We start from the raw sequence: 19,285 nt of genomic DNA on the forward strand, positions 1-19,285 counted from the left end.
GTTGCAGCTATAGACCTCTACTCTGATCAGGGTTGCAGCTGTAGACCTCTACTCTGATCAGGGTTGCAGCCTGATCAGGGTTGCAGCTCTACTCTGATCAGGGTTGCAGCCTCTACTCTGATCAGGGTTGCAGCTGTAGACCTCTACTCTGATCAGGGTTGCAGCTATAGACCTCTAGACAGGGTTGCTCTACTCTGATCAGGGTTGCAGCAGATAGACCTCTACTCTGATCAGGGTTGCAGCAGTAGACCTCTACTCTGATCAGGGTTGCAGTAGTAGACCTCTACTCTGATCAGGGTTGCAGCTAGTAGACCTCTACTCTGATCAGGGTTGCAGCTATAGACCTCTACTCTGATCAGGGTTGCAGCTATAGACCTCTACTCTGATCAGGGTTGCAGCTATAGACCTCTACTCTGATCAGGGTTGCAGCTAGTAGACCTCTACTCTGATCAGGGTTGCAGTAGTAGACCTCTACTCTGATCAGGGTTGCAGCTAGACCTCTACTCTGATCAGGGTTGCAGCAGTAGACCTCTACTCTGATCAGGGTTGCAGCAGTAGACCTCTACTCTGATCAGGGTTGCAGTAGTAGACCTCTACTCTGATCAGGGTTGCAGCTGTAGACCTCTACTCTGATCAGGGTTGCAGCTATAGACCTCTACTCTGATCAGGGTTGCAGCTATAGACCTCTACTCTGATCGGGGTTGCAGCAGTAGTCCTACTCAGATCAGGGTTGCAGCTGTAGGTCACCACACATCCTTGTTGGTGAGGTAAGTCTGTAGACTATTTATAGCTCTTAACCTTAGTGTGCCTGTACAGCAGGATTCAGTGATATACGCTTGGTATTTGAATGTAAAACAGCTTTAACATAGCCTATGACATTACATATTAGCCTCAAAGGCCAACCTACCCTTTTACTAGGTAGTAATAATAATATATGTAGTTTATATAGCCCTTTTCATTATACAGATCATCTCAAAAACACTCAACTGAACAGAAGTACATGTAGGCTGGTCAATGGTCTCGGTCCCAAAAGGGTTAGGGTTAGGGGTCTCCTGGAGGTCAGTCCTGGAGGTCAGTCCTGTAGGAAATAACCTCCCCGTGTGGAAACATTTATGTGTGACTGTGATTGTGGCGTTGACCATGGCACCATCCATGTCTTGTACCAGTTCAGGACGGAGGTGAGTCTGTCTTTATGTGTGACTGTGATTGTGGCGTTGACCATGGCACCATCCATGTCTTGTACCAGTTCAGGACGGAGGTGAGTCTGTCTTTATGTGTGACTGTGATTGTGGCGTTGACCATGGCACCATCCATGTCTTGTACCAGTTCAGGACGGAGGTGAGTCTGTCTTTATGTGTGACTGTGATTGTGGCGTTGACCATGGCACCATCCATGTCTTGTACCAGTTCTGTCTTTAGGACTGTGATTGTGGCGTGAGTCTGTCTTTATTCAGTGAGTGACTGTGATTGTGGCGTTGACCATGGCACCATCCATGTCTTGTACCAGTTCAGGACGGAGGTGAGTCTGTCTTTGTGATGTGTGACTCTTGTACTTGATTGTGGCGTTCAGTCTGTCTTAAGGACGGAGGTGAGTCAACTGTGATTGTGGCGTTGACCATGGCACCATCCATGTCTTGTACCAGTTCAGGACGGAGGTGAGTCTGTCTTTATGTGTGACTGTGATTGTGGCGTTGACCATGGCACCATCCAACCAGTTCAGGACGGAGGTAGTCTGTCTTTATTGTATTGTGGCCCATGGCAGAAGTTCAGGACGGAGGTGAGTCTGTCTTTATGTTTCAACCATACCATCCATGTCTTGTAGAGGACGGTCATCTGTCTTTATGTGTGACTGTGATTGTGGCGTTGACCATGGCACCATCCATGTCTTGTACCAGTTCAGGACGGAGGTGATGTGTGACTGTGAGATCCCATCCATGTCTTGTAGTAGGACGGAGGTTCTGTCTTTATGTGTGACATGTTGTCTTGTAGGGACATGAGATCACTGTGATTGGGCACCATCCATCCCTGGAGTAGTTAGAGTGACAACATGTTCATCAACATGGATGACTGCTAGTCATCCCATGGAGTCTTGTAACATGTTATGCTGAACATGTTATCAATAACTGTTATCAACATAGAGAGGTCATCCCTGGAGAATTAACATGTTATCAACATAGAGAGAGGTCATCCCTGGAGTATTAACATGTTATCAACATAGAGGTCATCCCTGGAGTATTAACATGTTATCAACATAGAGAGTCATCCCTGGAGAATTAACATGTTATCAACATAGAGACATCAACATAGAGAGAGGTCATCCCTGGAGAATTAACATGTTATCAACATAGAGAGAGGTCATCCCTGGAGAATTAACATGTTATCAACATAGAGGTCATCCCTGGAGTATTAACATGTTATCAACATAGAGAGAGGTCATCCCTGGAGAATTAACATGTTATCAACATAGAGAGAGGTCATCCCTGGAGAATTAACATGTTATCAACATAGAGAGAGTCATCCCTGGAGAATTAACATGTTATCAACATAGAGAGAGTCATCCCTGGAGTATTAACATGTTATCAACATAGAGAGAGAGGTCATCCCTGGAGTATTAACATGTTATCAACATAGAGAGAGAGTCATCCCTGGAGAATTAACATGTTATCAACATAGAGAGAGGTCATCCCTGGAGAATTAACATGTTATCAACATAGAGAGAGAGTCATCCCTGGAGAATTAACATGTTATCAACATAGAGAGAGAGAGGATCCATGTATTAACATGTTATCAACATAGAGAGAGGTCATCCCTGGAGAATTAACATGTTATCAACATAGAGAGAGGTCATCCCTGGAGAATTAACATGTTATCAACATAGAGAGAGGTCATCCCTGGAGAATTAACATGTTATCAACATAGAGAGAGTCATCCCTGGAGTATTAACATGTTATCAACATAGAGAGAGGAGTCATCCCTGGAGAATTAACATGTTATCAACATAGAGGAGGTCATCCCTGGAGTATTAACATGTTATCAACATAGAGAGAGGTCATCCCTGGAGTATTAACATGTTATCAACATAGAGAGAGGTCATCCCTGGAGAATTAACATGTTATCAACATAGACAGAGGTCATCCCTGGAGAATTAACATGTTATCAACATAGAGAGAGGTCATCCCTGGAGTATTAACATGTTATCAACATAGAGAGAGGTCATCCCTGGAGAATTAACATGTTATCAACATAGAGAGAGAGAGGTCATCCCTGGAGAATCATGTTATCAACATAGAGAGAGTCATCCCTGGAGTATTAACATGTTATCAACATAGAGAGAGAGGTCATCCCTGGAGAATTAACATGTTATCAACATAGAGAGAGGTCATCCCTGGAGAATTAACATGTTATCAACATAGAGAGAGGTCATCCCTGGAGAATTAACATGTTATCAACATAGAGGTCATCCCTGGAGTATTAACATGTTATCAACATAGAGAGAGGTCATCCCTGGAGAATTAACATGTTATCAACATAGAGAGAGGTCATCCCTGGAGAATTAACATGTTATCAACATAGAGAGAGGTCATCCCTGGAGAATTAACATGTTATCAACATAGAGAGAGGTCATCCCTGGAGTATTAACATGTTATCAACATAGAGAGAGGTCATCCCTGGAGAATTAACATGTTATCAACATAGAGAGAGGTCATCCCTGGAGAATTAACATGTTATCAACATAGAGAGAGAGGTCATCCCTGGAGTATTAACATGTTATCAACATAGAGAGAGAGAGGTCATCCCTGGAGAATTAACATGTTATCAACATAGAGAGAGGTCATCCCTGGAGTATTAACATGTTATCAACATAGAGAGAGAGAGGTCATCCCTGGAGTATTAACATGTTATCAACATAGAGAGAGTCATCCCTGGAGAATTAACATGTTATCAACATAGAGAGAGTCATCCCTGGAGAATTAACATGTTATCAACATAGAGAGAGGTCATCCCTGGAGTATTAACATGTTATCAACATAGAGAGAGAGAGTCATCCCTGGAGAATTAACATGTTATCAACATAGAGAGAGGTCATCCCTGGAGAATTAACATGTTATCAACATAGAGAGAGAGGTCATCCCTGGAGTATTAACATGTTATCAACATAGAGAGAGAGGTCATCCCTGGAGAATTAACATGTTATCAACATAGAGAGAGGTCATCCCTGGAGTATTAACATGTTATCAACATAGAGAGAGAGAGGTCATCCCTGGAGTATTAACATGTTATCAACATAGAGAGAGAGTCATCCCTGGAGTATTAACATGTTATCAACATAGAGAGAGGTCATCCCTGGAGTATTAACATGTTATCAACATAGAGAGAGGTCATCCCTGGAGAATTAACATGTTATCAACATAGAGAGAGGTCATCCCTGGAGTATTAACATGTTATCAACATAGAGAGAGAGAGATCATCCCTGGAGAATTAACATGTTATCAACATAGAGAGAGGTCATCCCTGGAGAATTAACATGTTATCAACATAGAGAGGTCATCCCTGGAGTATTAACATGTTATCAACATAGAGAGAGGTCATCCCTGGAGAATTAACATGTTATCAACATAGAGAGAGGTCATCCCTGGAGAATTAACATGTTATCAACATAGAGAGAGGTCATCCCTGGAGAATTAACATGTTATCAACATAGAGAGAGGTCATCCCTGGAGAATTAACATGTTATCAACATAGAGAGAGAGGTCATCCCTGGAGTATTAACATGTTATCAACATAGAGAGAGGTCATCCCTGGAGTATTAACATGTTATCAACATAGAGAGAGAGAGGTCATCCCTGGAGAATTAACATGTTATCAACATAGAGAGAGAGAGGTCATCCCTGGAGAATTAACATGTTATCAACATAGAGAGAGGTCATCCCTGGAGAATTAACATGTTATCAACATAGAGAGAGGTCATCCCTGGAGTATTAACATGTTATCAATATAGAGAGAGGTCATCCCAGGAGTATTAACATGTTATCAATATAGAGAGAGGTCATCCCTGGAGTATTAACCTGTTATCAACATAGAGAGAGAGGTCATCCCTGGAGTATTAACATGTTATCAACATAGAGAGAGGTCATCCCTGGAGTATTAACATGTTATCAACATAGAGAGAGAGTCATCCCTGGAGTATTAACATGTTATCAACATAGAGAGAGGTCATCCCTGGAGTATTAACATGTTATCAACATAGAGAGAGGTCATCCCTGGAGTATTAACATGTTATCAACATAGAGAGAGAGAGGTCATCCCTGGAGAATTAACATGTTATCAACATAGAGAGAGGTCATCCCTGGAGAATTAACATGTTATCAACATAGAGAGAGGTCATCCCTGGAGAATTAACATGTTATCAACATAGAGAGAGGTCATCCCTGGAGTATTAACATGTTATCAACATAGAGAGAGGTCATCCCTGGAGTATTAACATGTTATCAACATAGAGAGAGAGAGGTCATCCCTGGAGAATTAACATGTTATCAACATAGAGAGAGGTCATCCCTGGAGAATTAACATGTTATCAACATAGAGAGAGGTCATCCCTGGAGAATTAACATGTTATCAACATAGAGAGAGGTCATCCCTGGAGAATTAACATGTTATCAACATAGAGAGAGGTCATCCCTGGAGAATTAACATGTTATCAACATAGAGAGAGAGGTCATCCCTGGAGTATTAACATGTTATCAATATAGAGAGAGGTCATCCCTGGAGAATTAACATGTTATCAACATAGAGAGAGGTCATCCCTGGAGAATTAACATGTTATCAACATAGAGAGAGGTCATCCCTGGAGAATTAACATGTTATCAACATAGAGAGAGGTCATCCCTGGAGTATTAACATGTTATCAACATAGAGAGAGAGAGGTCATCCCTGGAGAATTAACATGTTATCAACATAGAGAGAGGTCATCCCTGGAGAATTAACATGTTATCAACATAGAGAGAGAGGTCATCCCTGGAGTATTAACATGTTATCAACATAGAGAGAGAGAGGTCATCCCTGGAGAATTAACATGTTATCAACATAGAGAGAGGTCATCCCTGGAGTATTAACATGTTATCAACATAGAGAGAGAGAGGTCATCCCTGGAGTATTAACATGTTATCAACATAGAGAGAGGTCATCCCTGGAGAATTAACATGTTATCAACATAGAGAGAGGTCATCCCTGGAGAATTAACATGTTATCAACATAGAGAGAGGTCATCCCTGGAGTATTAACATGTTATCAACATAGAGAGAGAGAGTCATCCCTGGAGAATTAACATGTTATCAACATAGAGAGAGGTCATCCCTGGAGAATTAACATGTTATCAACATAGAGAGAGAGGTCATCCCTGGAGTATTAACATGTTATCAACATAGAGAGAGAGAGTCATCCCTGGAGAATTAACATGTTATCAACATAGAGAGAGGTCATCCCTGGAGTATTAACATGTTATCAACATAGAGAGAGAGAGGTCATCCCTGGAGTATTAACATGTTATCAACATAGAGAGAGGTCATCCCTGGAGTATTAACATGTTATCAACATAGAGAGAGAGAGGTCATCCCTGGAGAATTAACATGTTATCAACATAGAGAGAGGTCATCCCTGGAGTATTAACATGTTATCAACATAGAGAGAGGTCATCCCTGGAGAATTAACATGTTATCAACATAGAGAGAGGTCATCCCTGGAGAATTAACATGTTATCAACATAGAGAGAGGTCATCCCTGGAGAATTAACATGTTATCAACATAGAGAGAGGTCATCCCTGGAGAATTAACATGTTATCAACATAGAGAGAGGTCATCCCTGGAGAATTAACATGTTATCAACATAGAGAGAGAGGTCATCCCTGGAGTATTAACATGTTAGAGCCGATTTGGACATATTTGTATAAAAGACCGAACATATGGAGCTCCATGTATATTTGTGTAAATATATTAAATATTAATGTAAATGATGAAATATTAGTTACGTACCTTTATGATTTATATTTACCCGATTGAGATATATTAATTTGTTGTTAGTGTAACTCGGCCATTTGGCCCCCCCTCTTCCCTGTTCATTGTATTGTGGTAAGTGTGTTAGGATAAAGGCAGGAAGTTGGGCCTTCGGGAGGGGGAGTCCTTGCAAGATGCGGGAGCGGTATAGTTTTTTGACCATACAGACATACAGACATACAGACATACAGACATACAATAATATGTATTTTCCATATCAAGTATTTTGTGCTTTAAGTTGATTGGAGAATCATTTATTTGTTAGATATAAGAAGAATAAACATTTTTGTTGCACCATATCCCTGGATGTCATGGAATGTTTGACCGTTTGGAAACCTTGAGTGTGGACTGTATGCGTACCAAACAACCCCGCTTCAGGCTTGGGCAGTGGCTATGGTAAAGACGAAAGGAAGCCACTACATTCAAGTCAAAAAACTCCGCGAAGGATTACTATCGGAAGGAAATCTCCGGTTCGGACACACGCTGGATATTGTTCTATTTGTAATTGCATTCGGATCGTAAGGACAGCTCGCTTGGAAGGATTTGAACTCCTAGAATTCGCCAGCCGTGAGTAACCACTGCGAATGAATGAGCTGCCCTGTTCAATGCGATCATTTGATCATGCATATTATGGAAGCGCAAATGTGCTTTTAATTGGAATGTTTGATAAACTTGGGAATGGAATTCAAAACACAGCGTTGTGAAAACAATTAAGAAGTTTAAGTTTGGGAAACACTGAGATCCTACGCACAATGTAGCCTAATCGTATGTCTAATATTTGGCCTAACGTTGAAATGCAATGCATCAACGCAACGAATGCGATCTAAAGATACTGCGTGTTTACACTTCATTAAAGGGACAACTTATAATGGGATGAAATGTTTAAAACGCATCTAAAATGCCGAACTTGCACATGTTCAATTCAAATGGGTCAATATGCTGAAATGGAGGACTGTGTTTTAAAGCATTAAAGGAGTTCTAAAGGGGCATTACGTTTAACAATCAAAAACCAACAACTGTATCATTGTAAATTGAGTGAACTAAAAGTGAATGATGGAGGATGAAATCCCAAATAAGACTCCACTGGAGAGGGCAGAGGAGCATCTAAATTTACTCTATGCAGCCCGGAGAGGCAAACTTGGAGTATGTACACGCAAAATGAATGAAATAAAAGCCCTTCTTGTTGATGGAGGAAACATTGAAACTGTGGATGAGAGTCTCGAAGCATTCCATGCTGTTCTCAATGACTTTAAGAATGCTCACAATTCTGTGCTAGAGCTGGTCACAGAGGAGGAACACGAACAGGAGAGCATGAACTATTATCAACCAAGAATGAGAACTTATGAACATTTCCTGAAAGAGGTGGAAATATGGAAAAAAGCTGAAATCGAGCCACAAACGCTCATTGAACCACACGACAGCATTTCCAATGTGTCAAAAACATCAAGTAAAACGAAGTCTTCTAAAACTGCTTCCTCAGTGTCCTCTGCACGCCTAAAAGCTGAGGCAGAACGAGCAGCTCTACTAGCTCGCCAAGCATCATTACAGGACAAGCATGCATTGGAACTGGAGAAAGCTCAACTGGAACAACAGAAAGCTCAACTGAATGTTAGGATGGAAAAAATGGCACTGGAAACGGACATAGCAGCATATAATGCCAAACTGAAGGTTCTGGAGAGTGTTGAGTCAACTTCTCAATCCCATTCTGTGGCAGCCCATTTTCTAAGCCAAGAAGATGGAATGAACTCTTATTTTGAGAATCAGGAACCCGAGGTCTATAAGGAACCTGAACCATCACCTGTTGCATTTGCTGCATTAGGTGCAGTTCCAAAGACCCCACTACAAAGAGTTTTACAACAACCGACCACAAAGCCATCAAAACCTATTCAGAAAACAGTCATAAACCACACCCTTCAGCAGCCAACATCAAGGTCTAGCAATCAACACAGAATCAACACTGTCAGCCATAATACCAGCCATGGTAACCTCACTACTGTCATGCAAAGGCAGAATGAAATTGCTGACCTCCTTGTACTACAGCACAAACAGGCCACACTCCCTGTTCGGGAGATACCTATGTTTGACGGTGATCCTCTAAACTTTAAGCCATTTATGCGTGCATTTGAGCATGGAATAGAAGATAAGACAAGCAGCCACCAGGATAGGCTCTATTACCTGGAACAGTACACCTCTGGTCAGCCCAAGGATCTAGTCCGTAGTTGTCTGCATATGGAAGCCAGAAGAGGCTATGCAGAGGCTAAGAGGTTGTTAAAGGAACACTTTGGCAATGAAATCAAAGTCACCACTGCTTACATGGAAAAAGCTTGGAACTGGATAAACATCAAACCGGATGATGGAAAGGGACTGGGTGGCTATGCACTCTATCTTAGAGGATGCTGTAACGCTATGCAAGACCTACAGAACATGGAAGAGCTTAATCTTCCCTCCAACATAAAGTTGATCATGTCAAAACTTCCCTACAAACTAAGGGAAAAATGGAGGTCTACGGCATGTGATATTTTAGAGAGAAGCCACCTGAGGGCCCAGTTCAGTGACCTTGTGACGTTCATGGAAAAACAGGCAAAAATACTGCAGGATCCGTTGTACGGAGATATCCAAGATCCCCTGACCAACAAAAGGTTTTTTAAAACCAAAACAGAAGCTGACTTTAAACAGCAGTTCAAGTCCAAGAGTAGGGGAAGCAGCTTTGCCACTGCAGTAGATGTACTGGCAGATTGTAACTCGGAAAAACCTCTAAAAGAACAAACATTCAAAATCAAGAAACCAGGCACCTACCCTTCTGATGCTCCCAGTATCTCATGTGTATTTTGCACTGGTGAGCATTTCCTGGTCGACTGCCAACAGGTGAAGGCACAGCCACATGAAGCCAAGATTGAGTTTCTGAGATCAAAAGGCCTTTGTTTTGGCTGTTTGATGAGAGGACACTTAAGCAAAGAATGTAAAAGAAGGATGACCTGTCAGAAATGTCAAAGAAGGCACCCCACTATCCTGCACATTGAAGGAAGAGCGAGATTTAGATCTCTGAAGGCAGATACGAGGGGTGTAGCAGTAAAGCGGGAGGAGACTGTCAGCAGTGCTCTTGTTTCACTGGAAGCTGGTGAAGATACCGGGGCCGGTACAGATTGTGCACTTGCGATTGTGCCAGTTCAAGTAAAGATGGCAAATGGAAGCAAGTCTACGTTAACCTATGCATTTCTCGATTCTGGTAGCTCAGCAACATTTTGTACGGAGAGACTCATGAGGCAGTTGCAAGCTAAAGGCAGTGAGACTGAAATTCTGCTACGCACAATGGGGCAGGAGAGTCCTACCAAGAGCTTTGAGATATCTGGATTAGAGATTGGCAATGTGGAAGGTGACACATTTCTTGCATTACCAAAGGTCTACACCCAAAATAAGATCCCAGTGACAAGAGAGAACATTCCCACTCAGAAAGATCTCAAAAGGTGGCCATACCTGAAAGAAGTTCAGTTGAAGGAAATTGACGCCGACGTCGAACTCCTGATTGGCGTAAATGCTCCAAAGGCAATGGAACCCTGGAAAATCATAAATAGTCAAGGCAACGGACCGTATGCAGTGAAAACCCTCTTTGGATGGGTGATGAACGGTCCTCTTAACAATTGTACCATGGCAGAAGAATCTGGGCACACTACGGTGATGGCCAATCGTATCTCAATTGCCGACCTGGGGGTTCTTCTTGTAAATCAGTACAACCATGACTTCCCTGAGAGAGGGTATGAAGAGAAAAGTGAGATGTCAGCTGAGGATCATAGGTTTATGGAGATCGTATCAAGTTCCATAACCCTCAAAGACCATCACTACTACTTACCGTTGCCCTTTCGCAAAAAGGATGTTGTCCTGCCAAACAATCGTGACATGGCAAAGCAGCGGGCTCTAAATATTATCAGGAAGTTCAAGAAGGACAAAGGTTACGCTGCAGAGTACAAAGGCTTCATGGAAGAGATGATAACAAAAGGTTACGCCGAGAAGGTACCACAAGAACAGCTCCTCGGAGAGAAAGGCAAGGTATGGTACATACCACACCATGGCGTTCACCATAAGCGCAAAGGAACGATACGAGTAGTGTTTGACTGTTCATCATCCTATAAAGGTACATCTCTTAACAGTGAACTCCTTCAAGGCCCTGACCTGGCAAACACGCTTATAGGAGTCTTGCTAAGATTTAGGCAAGAGCACATTGCCATGATGGCAGACATCGAAGGAATGTTCCATCAAGTACGTGTCCATGAAGATTACTTAGACTTCCTGCGATTCCTATGGTGGCCGGATGGTGATACTAACAAAAGATTGGAGGAGTACAGAATGACTGTACATCTTTTCGGTGCTATATCCTCTCCAAGTTGTGCAAACTTTGCACTGCGAAAGACTGCAGAAGACAACTGTGAGAGGTACGATGAAGCGGTAATTCAAACAGTCAAGTCCAACTTCTATGTTGATGACTGCCTCAAGTCAGTGGCCACAGAAGAACAAGCCATAGCTCTCACGAAAAACCTCAGGGATGTGTGCTCTCAGGGTGGGTTCAAATTGACCAAGTGGGTCAGCAACAGCCGCACTGTGCTGGCTTCTATCCCTGATGAACACAAAGCCAAGCAGATAAAAGAACTGGACCTGGACAGAGAAAAGCTGCCTGTTGAAAGAGCACTTGGAATCCGATGGAACATTGAAAGTGATGCATTTACCTTCCGAGTCACTGTCAAGAACAGACCCCTTACAAGAAGAGGTATTCTCTCAACTGTCAGCTCTATTTATGATCCATTAGGTTTCCTCGCCCCATTTGTATTAAAGGCAAAGCAAATTCTTCAAGTGCTTTGCAAGCTAAAGTGTGGATGGGACGAAGTCATCCCTGAAGAACACTCTATTTCATGGCAGAGATGGCTCTCAGAGCTGGACCAGCTCTCCAGATTCCAGATAGACAGGTGTATGATGCCTGAGAACTTTGGTCAAGTCAAGACGGCACAGCTGCATCACTTCGGTGATGCAAGTGAACAAGGTTATGGCACAGCAAGTTACCTTAGGTTCACAAACGGTATGGAAAAGGTTCACATTGCATTCATACTGGGGAAATCAAGGGTGACTCCACTCAAGCAGATGACAATCCCCAGATTGGAACTTGCTGCAGCAACATTGGCAGTGCGAGTGGACAGGATGTTAAAATTGGAGCTCCAGATTGAACTTGAGGAGTCAACTTTTTGGACGGACAGCCAGTCTGTGCTAAAATACATCCGCAATGATACCAAGAGATTCCATACCTTTGTGGCTAATAGGGTTGCTATGATCCGTGACCTATCGAAAGCAAAACAGTGGAGGTATTTGAACTCAAAACACAACCCAGCCGATGATGCCTCAAGAGGATTATACGTTGAAATGTTCCTGAACTCAAAGAGATGGCGTAAAGGACCAGAATTCCTGGAGAAACCAGAAACTCAATGGCCGAAAGTCCCAGAGGAGCTTAGCTCCATCCCTCCGGATGATCCAGAGGTGAGAAAAGACGTAATCGTAAACCATACAAGTGTGGAAGAAAAGAGTCCAACCAGCAAACTGATCGAGTACTATTCAACATGGAACAGCTTGAAGAAAGCAGTTGCCTGGATGCTGAAACTGAAGAAACGTCTTCTACAGTTAAGCCAGAAAAGGAAAATTATCTCTCAAACTGATCCAAGATCAGATCAGAGTCTGACAAACTCACTGAAGGAACAAATTGACAAGTTCAAACTGACGTTTGGAAAAGAAAGTCTGTCTGTGGATGACCTAGATGAAGCAGAAAAGGTCATCATTCGATTTGAACAACGGCAGCACTTTAAACAAGAAATTGCACTAGTTGTGAAAGGAAAACAATGTGCCAAGAGAAGTGGCTCAATCTGTAAGCTTGATCCAATTGTTGACAATGGCATTCTGAGAGTAGGAGGAAGGTTAAGCAAAGCTGCTATGCCTACGGAACTAAAGAATCCTATGATCCTGCCCAAAGACTCCTACATCTCTAGACTGATCTTACTCCACATCCATGAGCAGGTTGGCCACTCTGGGAGAGGTCACATGCTTTCTAGACTTCGCCAGCGATATTGGATACCCTGTGCCAACTCTTTAGCAAGGAAGATCCTTAAGAGCTGTGTCTTTTGCAGGCGGATGCAAGCTAGAGCTGGAGAACAGAAGATGGCCGACCTTCCACAAGATCGGGTGTCACCTGATTTGCCGCCTTTCACCCATGTGGGCATAGATTACTTCGGCCCTATAGAGGTGAAGCGAGGCCGCGTTCATGTGAAGCGTTATGGTGTGATCTTTACTTGCCTTGTGAGTCGAGCTGTCCATCTAGAAGTTGCTAGTTATCTGGATACTGATTCCTGCATCAATGCCCTGCGCAGGTTCATCTGTCGAAGGGGCCCAGTAACAAGTATCAGAACAGACAATGGCACCAACTTTGTTGGAACACACAGAGAGCTAGGAGAAGCTATGAAAGAGCTGGATCACAACAAGATTCAAAAAGAATTACTGAAGAAAGGAGTGACATGGTCATTCAACCCTCCCTCTGGAGCCCACCATGGGGGGGTATGGGAGAGGTTGATCCGACTGGTGAAAAAGATTCTCTATTCAGTCCTTAAAGAGCAAGTACTGGATGATGAGGCTTTGCAGACAGCCTTGTGTGAAGTTGAGGCGATTATGAATGACAGACCAATCACTACTGTAACAAATGACCCTAATGATCTAGAACCCCTGACTCAACCATCTGCTTCATCTGAAGGCTAAGCCAGTCCTGCCACCAGGACTATTCCAGAGAAGCGACCTATACTCACGAAGGCGATGGAAGCAAGTACAATATATCACTGACCTCTTCTGGAAGAGATGGATCAGGGAGTATCTTCCACTTATGCAGGAGCGGAACAAGTGGAACAAAACTAAGAGAAACTTCAGTCCTGGTGACCTCGTGGTCATCGTCGATGACACCGCCCCAAGGAACTCTTGGCTAATGGGGCGTGTGGTGGAGGCTTTGCCAGGGGCCAAAGGTCTTGTCCGGAGCGTCATGGTTAAGACTAAGACCAATATCTTACAGAGACCTATCAATAAACTCTGTCTGCTCCTTGAGGCGACGGAGTGACACACACACACACACACACACACACACACACAGTGCTCCATCTTAGAATCACGTGCACCTCTGATTCGTTGATGTCGTACTCTTACATTCTTTGATGTCATACATTTTTGGACGTCAAACTCTTGACATTTTTCGAAGTTGAACACCTTTACACTTCAACTCAGACTGAGATCTATGGACTATTTTCCTATATGGTACCTTGTATATTTGTATATAGCTACGAACTGTAATAGTGCTCTGGTATAGAATGTTTTGTGTATTGGCTCTACGTTTGAATTTAAAGTAATTGTTGTGCATTCAGTGCAGTCAACAATTAGGGGCCGGTATGTTAGAGCCGATTTGGACATATTTGTATAAAAGACCGAACATATGGAGCTCCATGTATATTTGTGTAAATATATTAAATATTAATGTAAATGATGAAATATTAGTTACGTACCTTTATGATTTATATTTACCCGATTGAGATATATTAATTTGTTGTTAGTGTAACTCGGCCATTTGGCCCCCCCTCTTGCCTGTTCATTGTATTGTGGTAAGTGTGTTAGGATAAAGGCAGGAAGTTGGGCCTTCGGGAGGGGGAGTCCTTGCAAGATGCGGGAGCGGTATAGTTTTTTGACCATACAGACATACAGACATACAGACATACAGACATACAATAATATGTATTTTCCATATCAAGTATTTTGTGCTTTAAGTTGATTGGAGAATCATTTATTTGTTAGATATAAGAAGAATAAACATTTTTGTTGCACCATATCCCTGGATGTCATGGAATGTTTGACCGTTTGGAAACCTTGAGTGTGGACTGTATGCGTACCAAACAACCCCGCTTCAGGCTTGGGCAGTGGCTATGGTAAAGACGAAAGGAAGCCACTACAAACATGTTATCAACATAGAGAGAGGTCATCCCTGGAGTATTAACATGTTATCAACATAGAGAGAGAGAGGTCATCCCTGGAGAATTAACATGTTATCAACATAGAGAGAGAGAGAGGTCATCCCTGGAGAATTAACATGTTATCAACATAGAGAGAGGTCATCCCTGGAGAATTAACATGTTATCAACATAGAGAGAGGTCATCCCTGGAGTATTAACATGTTATCAATATAGAGAGAGGTCATCCCAGGAGTATTAACATGTTATCAATATAGAGAGAGGTCATCCCAGGAGTATTAACCTGTTATCAACATAGAGAGAGAGAGAGAGGTCATCCCTGGAGTATTAACATGTTATCAACATAGAGAGAGAGGTCATCCCTGGAGTATTAACATGTTATCAACATAGAGAGAGGTCATCCCTGGAGTATTAACATGTTATCAACATAGAGAGAGGTCATCCCTGGAGTATTAACATGTTATCAACATAGAGAGAGGTCATCCCTGGAGTATTAACATGTTATCAACATAGAGAGAGAGAGGTCATCCCTGGAGTATTAACATGTTATCAACATAGAGAGAGGTCATCCCTGGAGTATTAACATGTTATCAACATAGAGAGAGAGGTCATCCCTGGAGAATTAACATGTTATCAACATAGAGAGAGGTCATCCTTGGAGTATTAACATGTTATCAACATAGAGAGAGAGAGGTCATCCCTGGAGAATTAACATGTTATCAACATAGAGAGAGGTCGTCCCTGGAGAATTAACATGTTATCAACATAGAGAGAGGTCATCCCTGGATAATTAACATGTTATCAACATAGAGAGAGGTCATCCCTGGAGTATTAACATGTTATCAACATAGAGAGAGAGAGGTCATCCCTGGAGTATTAACATGTTATCAACATAGAGAGAGAGGTCATCCCTGGAGAATTAACATGTTATCAATATAGAGAGAGGTCATCCCTGGAGTATTAACATGTTATCAACATAGAGAGAGAGGTCATCCCTGGAGTATTAACCTGTTATCAACATAGAGAGAGAGGTCATCCCTGGAGTATTAACATGTTATCAACATAGAGAGAGAGGTCATCCCTGGAGTATTAACATGTTATCAACATAGAGAGAGGTCATCCCTGGAGTGGACAAAAGTGCTCTGTCTTTTACTAATTTCCTGCAAAGTCCCCAAAACCGACAAGTAGAAGACAGAGTAGCCTCAAGGCTCAACCTAATCGCTGTAGAGCTCCGCTCCATTTTTCCCCAAAAGAAGTTGGGAACGTACAATGGCCATGTTTTGAGACTTTGTGAAGAGGGGAGATGTCCAGGTGTCAAGTAATGATGCATGTAATGTAAGGTTCGGGTGGGTATCTCTGTCATATTTCATAGCAGGAAATGATTGTGTTTTTTAAATGTTTTAATCTAGATCCAGACGTTTGGATTGGAGGCACCATGCAGGACGGTGGACGATCTCACAAGTGGGATCGTCATGGCCCAGGCCCTACAGAAAATGTGAGTGTCAGTGGGTAGATTTTTAAGGGTTGTGTCTCGGGGTTGTGTCTAGGGGTTGTGGCTAGGGGTTGTGGCTAGGGGTTGTGGCTAAGGGTTGTGGCTAAGGGTTGTGGCTAAGGGTTGTGGCTAAGGGTTGTGGCTAAGGGTTGTGGCTAAGGGTTGTGGGTAGGGGTTGTGGCTAGGGGTTGTGTCTAGGGGTTGTGTCTAGGGGTTGTGTCTAGGGGTTGTGTCTAGGGGTTGTGGCTAAGGGTTGTGGCTAAGGGTTGTGGCTAAGGGTTGTGGCTAGGCGTTGTGTCTAGGCGTTGTGTCTAGGCGTTGTGGCTAAGGGTTGTGGCTAAGGGTTGTGGCTAAGGGTTGTGGCTAAGGGTTGTGGCTAAGGGTTGTGGCTAGGGTTGTGGCTAAGGGTTGTGGCTAAGGGTTGTGGCTAGGCATTGTGGCTAAGGGTTGTGGCTAAGGGTTGTGGCTAGGCGTTGTGGCTAAGGGTTGTGGCTAAGGGTTGTGTCTAGGCGTTGTGGCTAGGGTTGTGGCTAAGGGTTGTGGCTAAGGGTTGTGGCTAAGGGTTGTGGCTAGGCGTTGTGGCTTAGGGTTGTGGCTAAGGGTTGTGGCTAAGGGTTGTGTCTAGGCGTTGTGTCTAGGCGTTGTGTCTAGGCGTTGTGTCTAGGCGTTGTGTCTAGGCGTTGTGTCTAGGCGTTGTGGCTAGGCGTTGTGGCTAGGCGTTGTGTCTAGGCGTTGTGTCTAGGCGTTGTGGCTAGGCGTTGTGGCTAGGCGTTGTGGCTAGGCGTTGTGGCTAGGCGTTGTGGCTAGGCGTTGTGTCTAGGCGTTGTGTCTAGGCGTTGTGGCTTAGGGTTGTGTCTAGGCGTTGTGTCTAGGCGTTGTGGCTAGGCGTTGTGTCTAGGCGTTGTGTCTAGGCGTTGTGGCTAGGCGTTGTGTCTAGGCGTTGTGTCTAGGCGTTGTGGCTAGGCGTTGTGTCTAGGCGTTGTGTCTAGGCGTTGTGTCTAGGCGTTGTGTCTAGGCGTTGTGGCTAGGCGTTGTGTCTAGGCGTTGTGTCTAGGCGTTGTGTCTAGGCGTTGTGGCTAGGCGTTGTGGCTAGGCGTTGTGTCTAGGCGTTGTGGCTAGGCCTGGTGGCTATGGGTTGTGTCTAAGCGTTCTTTCTAGACCTGGTGGCTAGGTGCTGTGGCTAGGTGCTGTGGCTAGGTGTTGTGGCTAGGTGTTTTGGCTAGGCGTTGTGGCAAGGCGTTGTGGCAAGGCGTTGTGGCTAGGCGTTGTGGCTAGGCGTTGTGGCTAGGTGTTGTGGCTAGGCGTTGTGGCTAGGCGTTGTGGCTAGGCGTTGTGGCTAGGCGTTGTGGCAAGGTGTTGTGGCAAGGCGTTGTGGCAAGGCGTTGTGGCTAGGCGTTGTGGCTAGGCGTTGTGGCTTGGCGTTGTGGCTAGGCTTTGTGGCTAGGCTTTGTGGCTAGGCGTTGTGGCTAGGCGTTGTGGCTAGGCGTTGTGGCTAGGCGTTGTGGCTAGGCGTTGTGGCTAGGCTTTGTGGCTAGGCTTTGTGGCTAGGCTTTGTGGCTAGGCGTTGTGGCTAGGCGTTGTGGCTAGGCGTTGTAGCTAGGCGTTGTGTCTAGGCGTTGTGGCTAGGCGTTGTGTCTTCTCTCTTCCATATGTGACCACTTACCTTTCTCTCCTCCAGAGACATTGTGTATTTCACTGACAACTGGATCGGTAGGATCAAGGCCGAGGTGGGAGATAACTGGCGGCTAAAGGTATGATGATGATGATGGTGATGATGATGGTGATGGTGATGATGGTGATGGTGATGATGATGATGATGGTGATGATGATGATGGTGATGATGATGATGATGATGATGATGATGGTGGTTTTAATACATTGTCTTTTTTTGTTTTGGTGCCATCTGCTTCCAAGTCTTTTCAGTGCCACAGTCCCAATGTCACCTCTTCCCTCGTCCTTTTCAGATCAGTAATCTGAAGAAGGTGTTGAAAGGTATACTGGACTACAACCAGGAGGTCCTTCAACAGCAGATCAATGACTTCACTCTGCCAGACATCAACCTGATAGGAGAACACTCAGACGCTGCAGAGCTGGGCAGGATGCTGCAACTCATATTAGGCTGTGCTGTCAACTGTGAGCAGAAACAAGGTCTGTCTGTCTGTCTGTCTGTCTGTCTGTCTGTTTGTTTGTCGTGTTCTTATCCATTTCTGTCTGTCTGTCTGTCCGTCTTGTCCTAGAGACAGTACACAGCCTTATCCTAGAGACAGTACACAGCCCTGTCCTGGAGACAGTACACAGCCCTGTCCTAGAGACAGTACACAGCCTTGTCCTAGAGACAGTACACAGCCCTGTCCTAGAGACAGTACACAGCCCTGTCCTAGAGACAGTACACAGCCTTGTCCTAGAGACAGTACACAGCCTTATCCTAGAGACAGTACACAGCCCTGTCCTAGAGACAGTACACAGCCTTATCCTAGAGACAGTACACAGCCTTGTCCTAGAGACAGTACACAGCCTTGTCCTAGAGACAGTACACAGCCTTGTCCTAGAGACAGTACACAGCCTTATCCTAGAGACAGTACACAGCCTTATCCTAGAGACAGTACACAGCCTTATCCTAGAGACAGTACACAGCCTTGTCCTAGAGACAGTACACAGCCTTGTCCTAGAGACAGTACACAGCCTTGTCCGAGAGACAGTACACAGCCCTGTCCGAG

General features: G+C 43.9%; 1 protein-coding gene across 1 annotated transcript in view; it reads left to right on the top strand.

Moving 5' to 3' along the window:
* The window catches only part of LOC118381963 (protein Hook homolog 3-like), an 83,850-nt gene that overhangs the window by 5,699 nt on the left and 58,866 nt on the right, over positions 1–19,285 (top strand). The window contains 3 exon segments of the mRNA XM_052524756.1: positions 16,486–16,571; positions 18,247–18,319; positions 18,533–18,716. Coding sequence (XP_052380716.1) covers positions 16,486–16,571; positions 18,247–18,319; positions 18,533–18,716 — 343 coding nt within the window.

The sequence above is a fragment of the Oncorhynchus keta genome, chromosome 9, assembly GCF_023373465.1.
Source record: "Oncorhynchus keta strain PuntledgeMale-10-30-2019 chromosome 9, Oket_V2, whole genome shotgun sequence".
Taxonomy (NCBI): domain Eukaryota; kingdom Metazoa; phylum Chordata; class Actinopteri; order Salmoniformes; family Salmonidae; genus Oncorhynchus; species Oncorhynchus keta.